The sequence below is a fragment of the Etheostoma cragini genome, chromosome 7 (genome assembly GCF_013103735.1).
Source record: "Etheostoma cragini isolate CJK2018 chromosome 7, CSU_Ecrag_1.0, whole genome shotgun sequence".
Taxonomy (NCBI): Eukaryota; Metazoa; Chordata; class Actinopteri; order Perciformes; family Percidae; genus Etheostoma; species Etheostoma cragini.
In genome coordinates, this window is record NC_048413.1 from 14,431,254 (window position 1) to 14,443,131 (window position 11,878).

The following is an 11,878-nucleotide window of genomic DNA, read 5'->3' on the forward strand; positions in this document are numbered from 1 at the left end:
ACATCCACTCCCTCATGGCTCTCCTCATCTACATAAAACACGCCGCCATTTTCCTTCCCAATACCCATGCTAGACTGAGACAGGGCAGGAGCCGCATTCCGGCAGAGTGGACTGTGCATCTGTCGCACAACACATCACGAAGAGGATGTATCTACGACTAATAATACTACTATGATGTCACCTCGAGGCATCCATCTCAGAAAAGTTTTCAAGTTCCCGCTGAGATCCCAAAACCGTGCAGAGGCCGGAGACTCCTGGCCCCCGTGTGGTTGACAGACAACATTTGCAGCAGCCTCTGCAGCTCTCTCCGTTTGTGACGTTAGGTGTTGGAGAAACCAAACAAATTACTCACGTCACCGTCCCAGGGCCAAGGTTGGTGGGTGTGGCGAGAGAGGGGCTCCTATAGCCTTGATCTCCGCTTGTGTGCATCGCGTTTCTTTTGTCAGAACGACCCCCTGTCCTTCCTTATATTACACTGACATATACATATTAACCCTGATCTCAGTTCCGGTAGAACAAATACCTGCCACGTTTAGTTATTAATACATGCACCAAAAAAGACACAACCAGGGAGTTTACCCTCCCCTTTGTCGACTCTTTCGTTACATTGAAACAAGTTAAACCCCGAGCAGAACCTTTACCCTTAACCCAGCATTAACCAACAAGACTCACACCTTAAGTAAACACTCAGGAGTAAATAGAGACCCTGCACTAGTCTGCACTGGAAAACCTCTTCGATCCATGCACAGCAGCCGGAGCAGGAATCACTCAATCTAAAGTATCAGGAATCAAAGGATGGACTGACTCACACACACACCGTGATTTTAGCACTTACAGAACCACCCATTACGACAAGCCACGCACCAACATGTTTTTTTTTTTTTTGCTTTAGAGAATGCGAATATAGGTCTACAGTTTATACCGACATGTTTTAAAACGTCTCATGCGTGAAAACGTATACATTTTACAAGGACAATAAAGTGTATTTACTGGGCGTGCTAAAGCTGGCAAAGTTACCTGCTGTAGTTTAATGCGAACGGGTCAAAGTTTGTCTTTGTACACATTCCATTTTCTGTTCCCACTCACTCTCATTGGCCCATTTCGCCGCTGCACACATTTCCGGGCTAAAGGGGCTCCTTGATTCCACTTTATTGCAGCGGGTTAAAGGTGAAGGCCTTGACATTATTGAAGTTCAAAGACTACATTTAATTATAAATTGTAGTTAATGCACACGTGCAATCATCATGCACATATGTCGGTGAACAGCCATACGAAATACACATGCGCTAAACACAAGGCACACACATTCACTCACACACATTTGAAAAAAAAGAAGAAAAAAAAAACATGCCAGTAATGATTTCCTTTCCCCTTGTTATCTCTTCTTATAACCCCTAACACGTGGTACAATTAGTCAACAATCATTTGTTCATAGCATGTGTTGAAATAGGCTGAGGTTTGGGGGACAGCTCTGACAAATAGACTATTATTTTACATGCAGCTGAATCTGAACAGCAACACATTTAAATACCACAAGATCTTTGGCAGGCCCAATCTTAGGAATAAATAAAAAGGCTTAATAAATAAACTGAATCAGGGGAAACTTATCTACTGTAGAATGGATTTACTGCGGTTTCCAATATCCAGATTACAAGTATGCTGGACATGACGGTTGTGTGCAGAGGGGGATGGGGGTTTTGTGACAGACTACACAGACCGAGTTCATGTCGAAAGCTCTTGGCAAGTTTTTTCCCCTTTGGACATCAAGGCTTGCTTGTTTACTATTTACTGCGGAAGTGAACGCCATTCCCCCCAAACAGACGGTGCAATTAAGAGAAAAAAAAATAGCTATTTAGTGCCTCTGTCTTTATGGTAGTGTCTAGACTACAAGAGTGGCGATTCCATTTAGTGGGCACTAAAAGAGGTCATCATTCCACTCTCTTTCTCTACATTTCTAAGTTCTGGGCTTTATCTTCGTTTAACAGGTTTGCTCAAATTTAAACATGGTCATTCAGAGTGGTGTAACCTTGAAATAGCCGAAAATCTGACAAGTGTGCCTGCCGACACTATTCCTCAGTTTCACCACCAACACCAAATCTACCACAGCAAATATGTGTATCATCATGGCCATTAACACAAGTTGGAAGTGTGCTAATGTCATGTACGTCGGACAACAATTGTAGGCTATTCACTCATTCATGAATATATTTTCTATTTTTAAAAAAAAGCTGTGACTCACGACAAGCAAAAGCAGCCAACATTGCGACTGTCAAAAATAAATGCAGTCAGTATCAGTAATGATAATTGTGATAATGATAGCACAAAAAGCACAAAGTCGTTGATTTTTTTGCCTATACGTTTCTGTTTATTTCATATGTATTAGATTAATGATACACAAGCCAACAATCTGTTCCTCCTCTCTGGAATCCAAAGCACCAATGTTTTAAGCAAATAATTTAACGAGTGTTGGCGTTAAAGCTGTTAAAGTTGCATGGGCAGTGTAGTGGAAAATAGCAGCAGGGACAGGGGAAAGGAAATTCAACATATACGCCTATTTACAGTCACAAATGCACATTGCATAGGCTGCTCTGTACAGGGGGATATACTTTCACAGATTGTACATCAGAGTTCTTAATGGCGAAAAATGTAGCCAGGACATTTGCTATAACTTGTTCATATCTGGTCGAGAAATAATTAGATAATGATATGCTATATACATAGACCAGAAGAACGGGGGAAGAGCTAAAAGTTGTCTGCGCGATAATGATTCAAACTGGTTGTTACATTTGATATTTTAACAACAAGTATGTCTATATGAACAATAGAATAAACACAATGGAGAATCGTGATAAATAGAGACATATTCAAGAAGATCATAAGTATAAATGATTATTCTAACCATGAAGGCCTTTCTGGGGACCAGCTAGAAATTCACCGTCGCCCGAAGGGCAATACGAAAATGGCGACTTCATCCCATGCAGGCCTAATACTCCCACTGTCCACTTTAACATTGCACTGTTGGTGATATGGGCTCCTTTAGAAAATGGTTATGTCCACGATTACAATTCAATGAGATACGAGTAGGCCTTAATGTCACTGACCAAGATTGTGACACTTTCTGCTCCTGCTCACAATAAGGGGTTTCCAGAGAAGTACTGGAGGCGATCTCTGCTCAGCTTCTTCTCTTTCATTCTTCTATTCTGAAACCAAATTTTAACTTGGCGGTCGGTGAGGTTTAACATTCTGGAAAGCTGAAGCCTTTTCTCTTTGTTGATGTAAACATTAAAGAAGAATTCCCGCTCCAGCTCTCGAATCTGAAACTTGGAATATGGACACCTCTTCTTCCTTGTGCGAGGAGTGCCTGAAGAAAAAAATGTAATCCGAAATGAAATCAGTTTCATAGGAAAAAGCAACAACGTCACATTAATTAATAACAATAATAATAGGCTAATATTTACCAAAAAGGACAACACGAGGCTTTAGTACTGACGGGACTATAGGCTCGCAGATGCAAATAAGTCAGTGGCATTAGTAGGCTAATGATAACATTTCAGTCAACATTCATCAAGCAAAGTGGCTGAGGCTATCAGATCAACCAGCCATAAAGAGTGTTAAATATCCGAATCGCTTGAAGGAAATAATATCAACTTACAGGCTCTAAGTACGTGTTTATATGTTATAAATACACGACAACAAAAGTATTTCAGCGCATTATATGCGTCACATTCCTTTGGAGCTAAACTAACAATTTACACAATCTTTTGACAGTGAGTTGAAATGCATTGCCCATGTTTGCAATGGCCTATGCATCTCTGAGACCTCTGTGGCCCTATAACTTCTTATCAAACAGGTGACTGGGGAAATAGATTGTTTTTATTGTTTTCTGTGAGGAAGATGGGCAGCCTCAGTTAGCTTGTATCTGCAGCCTGGATGGGCTAATGTACATGAGGCTAAACACCAATGGGACATGAATGCTGCAATAACAGCAATGTGGGCACTTAAATTAAGCATCATGCTACGTCCTTCTGGTCTTTCAAGTTAACAGTAATGCCAAGGTCACATGCAAACCATTAGCAGAGAGGGGAAATGCAAAAGGAAATGCGTTTAGACTTAAGTATTTTTTTTCAGCGGCTACTGAGGAAATAGCATGAATTGCAGACCTAGCATTCTCTCCATATATGGACGAGGCAAAATCACTTGATTCTCTACCAATGATTCATTTACTGCCTGCTTGTAAATGGAGGAGACGGTTCTAATCTGTCATTTGACTGCCTAGATAGATATCAAAATAGATATCTAGACAGATAGAGAGGAATGCGTTTAACCGTAAAGTGTGTAATACTATGTGCAGCATGTCTTGTGCGGGGAAACCCATAGTGCTTAAAGAAAATTCACAAGACGCCAAAAGCAATGTTCTGCCCAATTGGTTTTTACTCTCGACAGCCCAACGAGAAAATCCCTTAAAATGCCCAACGCAAGTTCATGATCAAAGTTAACATTTGTCACAATAGCTCTCTCTTAAAAATTTCACAGACTCTCACCATAGAAGCGTCTGTGTATAACATCCCCTTTTTTTCAAAGCGCTTTCCCATCGTAAAAATTCTTCTCGTTGCAAGAAAGAGCTTTGTAGGGTTATAATAAAATGCTTTGAATGCTTATAAAACTCCACATAAAATCTGACCGACAAAACACCGGGCTAGTCCCCTTAACCTTCCCCCATTTTACAGCTTCGGTATACCTACTCGAGTGGCTGCTCTTGTTGGCGGTGCCGTCCTTGGTTGTTGCGGAGGAAGAAGTGCATGAGCCTGAATTTGTATGTTCCTCCTCATCTTCTGGGTCTTTTTCCTGCTCCGGGGCTCCGAGTACAGAGGCTATGGGCTCCTGCTGTTGCTGCTGCTGCTGGGAGGCGCTTTCCAGCTTTCCCCCCTCGCCCTTTTGTAAACAATTGTCTGACTGATTGTCCGTGCTGCTGCAGTATGCGGTCTCAAAAAAGCGGTCGAAACCTTGCGGGAGGACGCTGTTTTTCCCCACGCCGGAGTAAAAACCTGTGGAGGGGTGATTGGAGCCCGGGTGGGTGTGATGGTGGTGGTGGTGGCTGTACACATTCTCGTTCTTCATAAGCATTTCTGTCATGGTGGATGGTGGAAGACAGTCCCTATGCACCAGATCCTCTCCCGAGTAGCACGATGCATAATTGCTTCTGTGCCATTTACTAGCAGGGTCCAAGCCGTATGAAACTTCCCGTACCGGCTGTACTTGAGACAGATTTGTGGAATAAGGGTAGCTGATTTGCCGGGACGGGGCCTGTGGAAGAAACGAGGACACGGCAGAAAACTCTGGGACGTAGTAGGTGCAGCTGGGGAGGTAGATGTTGGACGCGCAGCCCGTCCTGTCCCCAAACTCGGATGTCCGGTCTTTGCGCGTCTGGGAGCAGAAGTTGCCCAGATTCACCGAGTTAAACATCTTTCACTCTCTCGTACTCCGTACTATAGATAGATGTTTTGGATACGAGCTGCAGCAGAAGGGGAAAATTTGGGAAGGCGAGATGACGCGCAATCCGTCTAAGTCGCCCCGCAGACACGTGATCGAAAGTAGATATTGTCATATATCAATTTGGAAGAGTTGGATGTGTAGGAGTGGTTGGCTTTAGGTAAGATCGAGGAGGTTCAAACGAATAATTTCCAAACACCACAGGCACACTAAGAAAACCAGTAACAGATTCCTGTTTGCTGTCTTATGACAATTAGAGAGACATGGGCTGTGTGTGTTTGTGTTTATGGGCTGGTGGTAGGCTAGCTAAACAGCTACAGCTCCTTCAACAGGCAGAGCACAAACTGCAGAGGTGCACCCAGTGACATGTATAGTGTTATGGAAATGTACAGGTAAGATTATTATTATTATCGATATTAAATCATAATTAATTCATAACTTAATGTAATGCTAATTTTTATCCATATCCCAAACAATTGAACTACTGATGATTTTAACATTTCATTATTGTCGCGGAGACTGTTATAAATAGTACAACATCTGCAATTACAAGGTAGTAAAGGTCAGCAGTCTTTAGAATGTAGCCCAAAGAAAGTATAAACCTATAAAAGAAAAAAAAAAGGAATCCCACGAGCCTAATCAGCGTTTCATTATTTACAAAAAGTTTAACAAATCACACTGATGACAAATATCTGGGACTCCACAGGACATTTTACGCTGTCTATGAATATGCAAGATATCGCTTCATTAGGGTTATGTTATTATATCTATCCTTTTAAATCTTCAATTGTGACTCCACGAGTCTGATGCACACATGATTATTGAACAGAGGTGTGCATGAGCCGGGTTCATCTATTTAAAATGACGCCACATATTAATTCGTCATCCATTTTCTCTCTTTCACCACATAAAAACCTTGCTTCACTAGACTGGTGGTGCACGACTATAATTGTGTTATTAAATGAAGATGAACCAACTGTTAGGCAATGTAGGATACACAGCATGCATGTTGACTGTGAAAGCTAAAGTAATCGGCTCACTCTCATTATTTCCTTTGACTTGATCCTGACAGAGTCCATGGAGGACGATTGCGCAATTCAAGACCCAAGTTGCTGCAGGAGTACTACCAGTGAAGCCCTGGGACCTTGCATCTCCTCCAGTGGGAAAAACGTCCCCTGATGACATGAACACAAACTCTGAAAATAAGAATAAAAATCGTAATTACTCCCTCTCAAATTGCTGGATTCAGCACTATTCATTTTGGAGAGGTTATCGACAACACCACCCAGAAAATCACAGCTGTGTGTGAGCCTCTTACTCGGAAAATATTCAAATTGATATGTTGGGATATCATTTCTAAGTGGAATCCCTAATAATTAAATTAAATGTTTTGGGTTGCTGTTTTTTCTATAAACTTCACAGTAGAGCAACAATTAGTCTTCTTGTAAACGGCTACTTATAGGCTACTCAGACAGGGCCTATTGACCAAGCAAAGGGAATGGATCCGGCGTTTTCCTCTAAAATTAAATATGTCCCAGCTGATGTTCCAAACTGCTTTGATCATTTTATTTTCTACCAGAATGTCAACATTTTTTTAGTTAAATGCAATAAATGAATAGTTTGGAGAAAAGATACGCCTGCGTGTTCTTTCCTGCGTCATTGTAAACTTTTAATTACACTGTTGAGGGCCATCTTCGAATCTTTATAGACTAACTGATACTATCACAAGGTGAAATTAATATAATGGCCCATTGTTTATGATAATAGTCTACTTCCCGAATGTTGCAATATACTTTTAATTATTATCCAATAGTCCAATAACACTAGGGTTCTATTACAATCATTTAGAGGACACCTGTGTTGTTTAAAAAAAATAATGGAAAACAAAGTTTGTGTCGTTGGTGATTTTCAACAGCAAGGGGAAGAACAAGCAGCAGCATCAGACCTCAACATTGAAAATGAGAGTCCATTGCAGGCGTATTTGTGAAAAGGTGCATTGGTATTAGCTTGTTTACTACCCCATACAGACAAAAGGTTGTCTCACATGATGCATCCTGCATCCAAGTACAAAGAAAGCAGACAGCTGTCCAGACACAGCACTTGAATTTGACCACTAAAATCCTCTCTACGTCCTCCATAAAACTCCGAATGGCTGTAGTAACGCTAATCCTTTGTTCTATAGAAAACCATAAACCTTGAGAATGAGAGGAATTTGGATTTCAGCAACAAGATATTCTGCAACTTAAAAAAAAAAACACCAGTGAGCTGAATTTACCCCATAACGTGTTTTCTGCAACTTGGTTTTGGGTCTCCATTTAAGAAATGTAGCCAGTAAGACCACTTAAATAGCATAATACAATCTCAAATTCTGTATTTTAACATTATTAGGATTAATTTCAGTCAAATAATCAAAATAAAAGGGATTGTGAAAGTAACAAACAGTAAGAAACAACAACAATATATACGTGTGTTTCTGCCACTTTTGGTGGATGAATAACCGCAGCTATGGTATAAATATAATATAATAAATAATATTTGTATAAACATTCTGGCCTGTATGGATACATGCTCGACACATGCTGCGGCGTAAGTGTTTTGTAGTTATCATAACAATGATCATAATAATAATCAAAATGTCATTGCCTATTCCAACAATGTAATAGATATATTAGGCTATGTGTAATTAAAAAAAGAAAAGAAAATCCGGGCTTGAATTTCAAACTAGATTCCTAAAAACTGAAATAATTGGCCCTTAATAAAGTTTCAAAAAATAAAAACTACAAACTTTTCTTTCATCAGGCAGACAGTCCAAAACAATATTGTCAAATCATGTCCTCATCATAATCATCTCAATGATGCGTATTAGCGCGGTATAAATAAGTAATGTGAGGGTATGAATAAGTGATGCACTAATAAAAGTCAAAAGTCAGGGCTGCTAATCAAGACAACTGAAAAATGCAAACGAGTAGTTCAAATACTACACAGTACTTAAAAGGATGTGTAACTCGCGGTGTTTGTCATTATGTGACAAAATTTGACCAGTCAATGTCCATCACTTGGCAATATCCGCTTTTCGAGGGTTTAAATACTGGCTTTTCTCGCCTTGGTGTGCTCAGACCATCAGTCAAAAAATAAGGTTTACCATGTGTTAATTTCCCTAGACAGACTCACAGCATCTGATATTCCGCTAGCAGTAGGACCCAGGAAAGTTTGATTTGGTTGCACCAAATGAGCAGTCTAAGTATGCAGAGTTTGCACGCAAAAAGGTCTGTATCTGAGTTATTAGTCCCTTACTTATTCTATCTTATAAAGACTCATACAATAACAAGTAGTAATCAAAATGGTCTGCTAAGCGCTCCAAAGAGAACATATTTTGTCCTTCTCTGCCTAAATATCACTGTTGGAGTACACACTTTACGACTGTGTCTGTGGAATTTACGCTATGTATTGCTACCTAGCACCATAATTACAATGGTTAACCTAGTTGTCACCCTCTTGTAAAGAACTCTCAGTTCAAAAATGGCGCTAAATATTGCAGTGTTTTGGCTCTGCGTCGATAAATCCTGTGCTAAATGATACAACACTCAAGCGCGCACACACACACAATGGGTTCGGTTCACCAAGACACTGCTGCACAGTTAGCTGAAGTCAAGGCTAAATGTGGGAAGCCCGTGTAATCATATTACTGTCCCCTCATGGCCTAGATAAGTTTAATTGGATGTAAGCCGGGCAGTTAAACTTGGCTGCATGAGCTGCGAACAGTTTCAAGCAACACTAAAGAGCCTTGTTTTTTTTACTGAGGTCTCAGTGAATGCACCAAGCGTGAAGCGTTTGTGGTGGCAACAATAGCTTACAAGATAAGGATGTGTTTTACCCTTACATTTAGAGCAATCTCTAGAGTGTATTTCTCTTTCAACCACTGGGACATAAAGCTTTCACAACAATGTGTTAACTTTTTATTAGAAGTATTAAATGATTTCACATCTCAAGAAATCTGGACAAATCTGAAGTCCTTTTGGCAGAGGGACAATAAACACTGATTTGTATCCATCTGTAACAAATTGTAGATCAGCTAAAAATAAGCTTGTCTGATATTTTGCTTGAGGGGAATATTTTTTCCCGGTGAATACCATTCTACAAATGTCAAAATAAAGACCATTTGTGCAGAATTTACTTGAGGCTGTGGCCTGTCACATGCCGATATATTCAAGAAGATATTTAATGCGCAGTTAGATCTCTATTAGCTGCACAGTTAATCTTCTTAAATATCTGAATCACTTTTTTTAAATCAGCTAGGATAATATGCGCAGTGTTTGAAAATAATTCAGGGTTGACAAACTGTGCTAATTAAACGGTTTCTGCCAGGTTTTGGAAATTACGCACAAGACACAATATTACGCACAACCTTTACGCGATGGTTTGTTTTGGACCTTGTTGACTTACAGGTAATGTACTTTGTTTGGTGACAATAACAAAATGTGTACAAATCTCAGTTTGGATATATTTTGACATGACTTGCGTATGTGCAATAATTATACACATATATTTAGTCAGACTTTAGATACAAGGGTTTCACTCGATGCTATTTCTTATATTATTATAAATATTGTCTGTTGTAAGCAATATCTTGTTGGAATAAATGTGAGACATTGTGCATGCAGAGGGACAATTAGGTGACATATGGAAAAAGGAACTGAAATTGTAAAACTTTTTTTTATATATATGTCCAATCAGTGCCAATTCAACCTGTATTTGGAACAGATCTATTTCAATTGAGGCGACGCGCGCACTGGTTGGTTCTTTCCTCACCAGGGGTCAAAATGCATTATTTTAGTTTGCGCTGGCTTTGCACAAGAGTGGTTTAGTATGTGGACCCAGAATAGAAGCTCTGAGCTTTGCTACAGACTCACATAACGTTGAAAGGCCTGCTCAAACACTTAGTACTACTGTTTGCCTTGCCGTCTGAGCTGCAGGTTTTCCTAACTTTTCTTTAGAGCTAGACCTTTAAACACAGAAACTGCATGTGAAAATATGAATATTCTCATAGAAAACAAGTCCAAGATACACTAAAATTGGAATCGATATAGGACAAACTTAAACCAGTGATACAGAATTTTCTATCTTGAAATAAATGTAAAGAGCTTGAAGCAGCACCGCCGGTTGTGGAGCTCTGTGCTGCATACTTGACCTTCAGCGTCGGCCTATAGAGGAGAGTCCAACTCCAAAAACAAGAGACATCGTTTGTTTCTCAACACATTTAATCAAAACGTTAATAAACAGAGATTTAAAACCGAGATGAAATAATACTGTCTTATAGATTCAGGTGCTGACAAATGCTGTACACATTCTTTAAATCTTTAGATAGATTGTTAGGCTACTGTATTGTATTATTATTGTAATTTCGAAAATACAACATAAAAAAGGACAAGGAGGCAGCAATAAACAAAAATGAAAACGGTGCCGATTTGCAATCGCGGAGTCAATCAATTTTAATCAATTCCAAGATGTTTCTTTCCATCACTAGCAAGAGGCTCCTTCAAAGCAGCAGTGACACTTCCACAGCCCGTATTAAGGGGCTGCTGACGTGCGATGATATTGAAAAACAAATTGATGTAAGATAGTACATTTCAGAAAAATTGAGCTCATGGAGAACTCATTTCAAATCATGTCAAAATCAATATATAACAGTTCTAAAAGGAGTTAAACGATATGAATCGTCCATGTTAAGCATTTTACCTATCCTCTCTTTCTCTATCACATTAACACCCCCCACCCCACATACAACCACACACAGACAGACAGACACACACACACACACCCACACACACCCACACACACATATACACGCACCCACACCCACACACACACGCCCACACCAACACACACACACACACACACACACACACACACACAGGAATAACATTGCTTTCTATTTCTCTAGCCAGCTTCGAACCATAAACGGCAGAGGGGTGGCGGGGGACGTAGACCACATGCCACACAAGTTCTCTGCGAAGGGCACTGTGAAGCTCACTGACCTTTGGGACGCGGAGACAGGCCGCCATAAACAGATTTAGCCAGTCTCAAAGTCAAAAGTGTTCAAGAGCAGTGAAAGATCTATTGTAAAGACCTGGAAAGCCAACTGAGATTCCATCCTGTTTACAATGTAAATACCTTGAGGTTCTCAGCAATGGTTTCTTTTGAGTTTTATTTAATTCCTTATATCTTGTATAGAGTGATGCTATATCTATGAATTTGAATGAAAACTAATGTAAGCTGTCGTGTAGTAGGTCTACGTATTTTTAGCCTTTTGGGAAGACTGGATGGCAGGTGAAGACGCGGTCCAGTTGTTGGACGTTTTCAGCACAAGATTATTTGTCACATGCGAATG

General features: G+C 40.0%; 1 protein-coding gene across 1 annotated transcript; it reads right to left on the minus strand.

Annotated features, from left to right (window-relative positions):
• Positions 1–2,410: 2,410 nt before the first annotated feature.
• On the minus strand, positions 2,411–5,540 carry hoxc11a (homeobox C11a). The gene is made up of 2 exons (XM_034877948.1): positions 4,743–5,540; positions 2,411–3,361 (listed from the first exon to the last, which is right to left on the minus strand). Exons 1-2 carry the CDS (start codon positions 5,461–5,463, stop codon positions 3,129–3,131), a joined length of 954 nt encoding a protein of 317 aa, XP_034733839.1. The 5' UTR covers positions 5,464–5,540; the 3' UTR covers positions 2,411–3,128.
• Between the last annotated feature and the right edge of the window lie 6,338 nt (positions 5,541–11,878).

Excerpts from the sequence above, each read along its gene's own strand:
- hoxc11a (XM_034877948.1), bottom strand. The coding sequence starts at position 5,463 with ATGTTTAACTCGGTGAATCTGGGCAACTTCTGCTCCCAGACGCGCAAA. Across the intron at positions 3,362-4,742 it reads CAACAAGAGCAGCCACTCGA|GCACTCCTCGCACAAGGAAG; the intron begins GTAGGTATACCG and ends TTTTTTCTTCAG.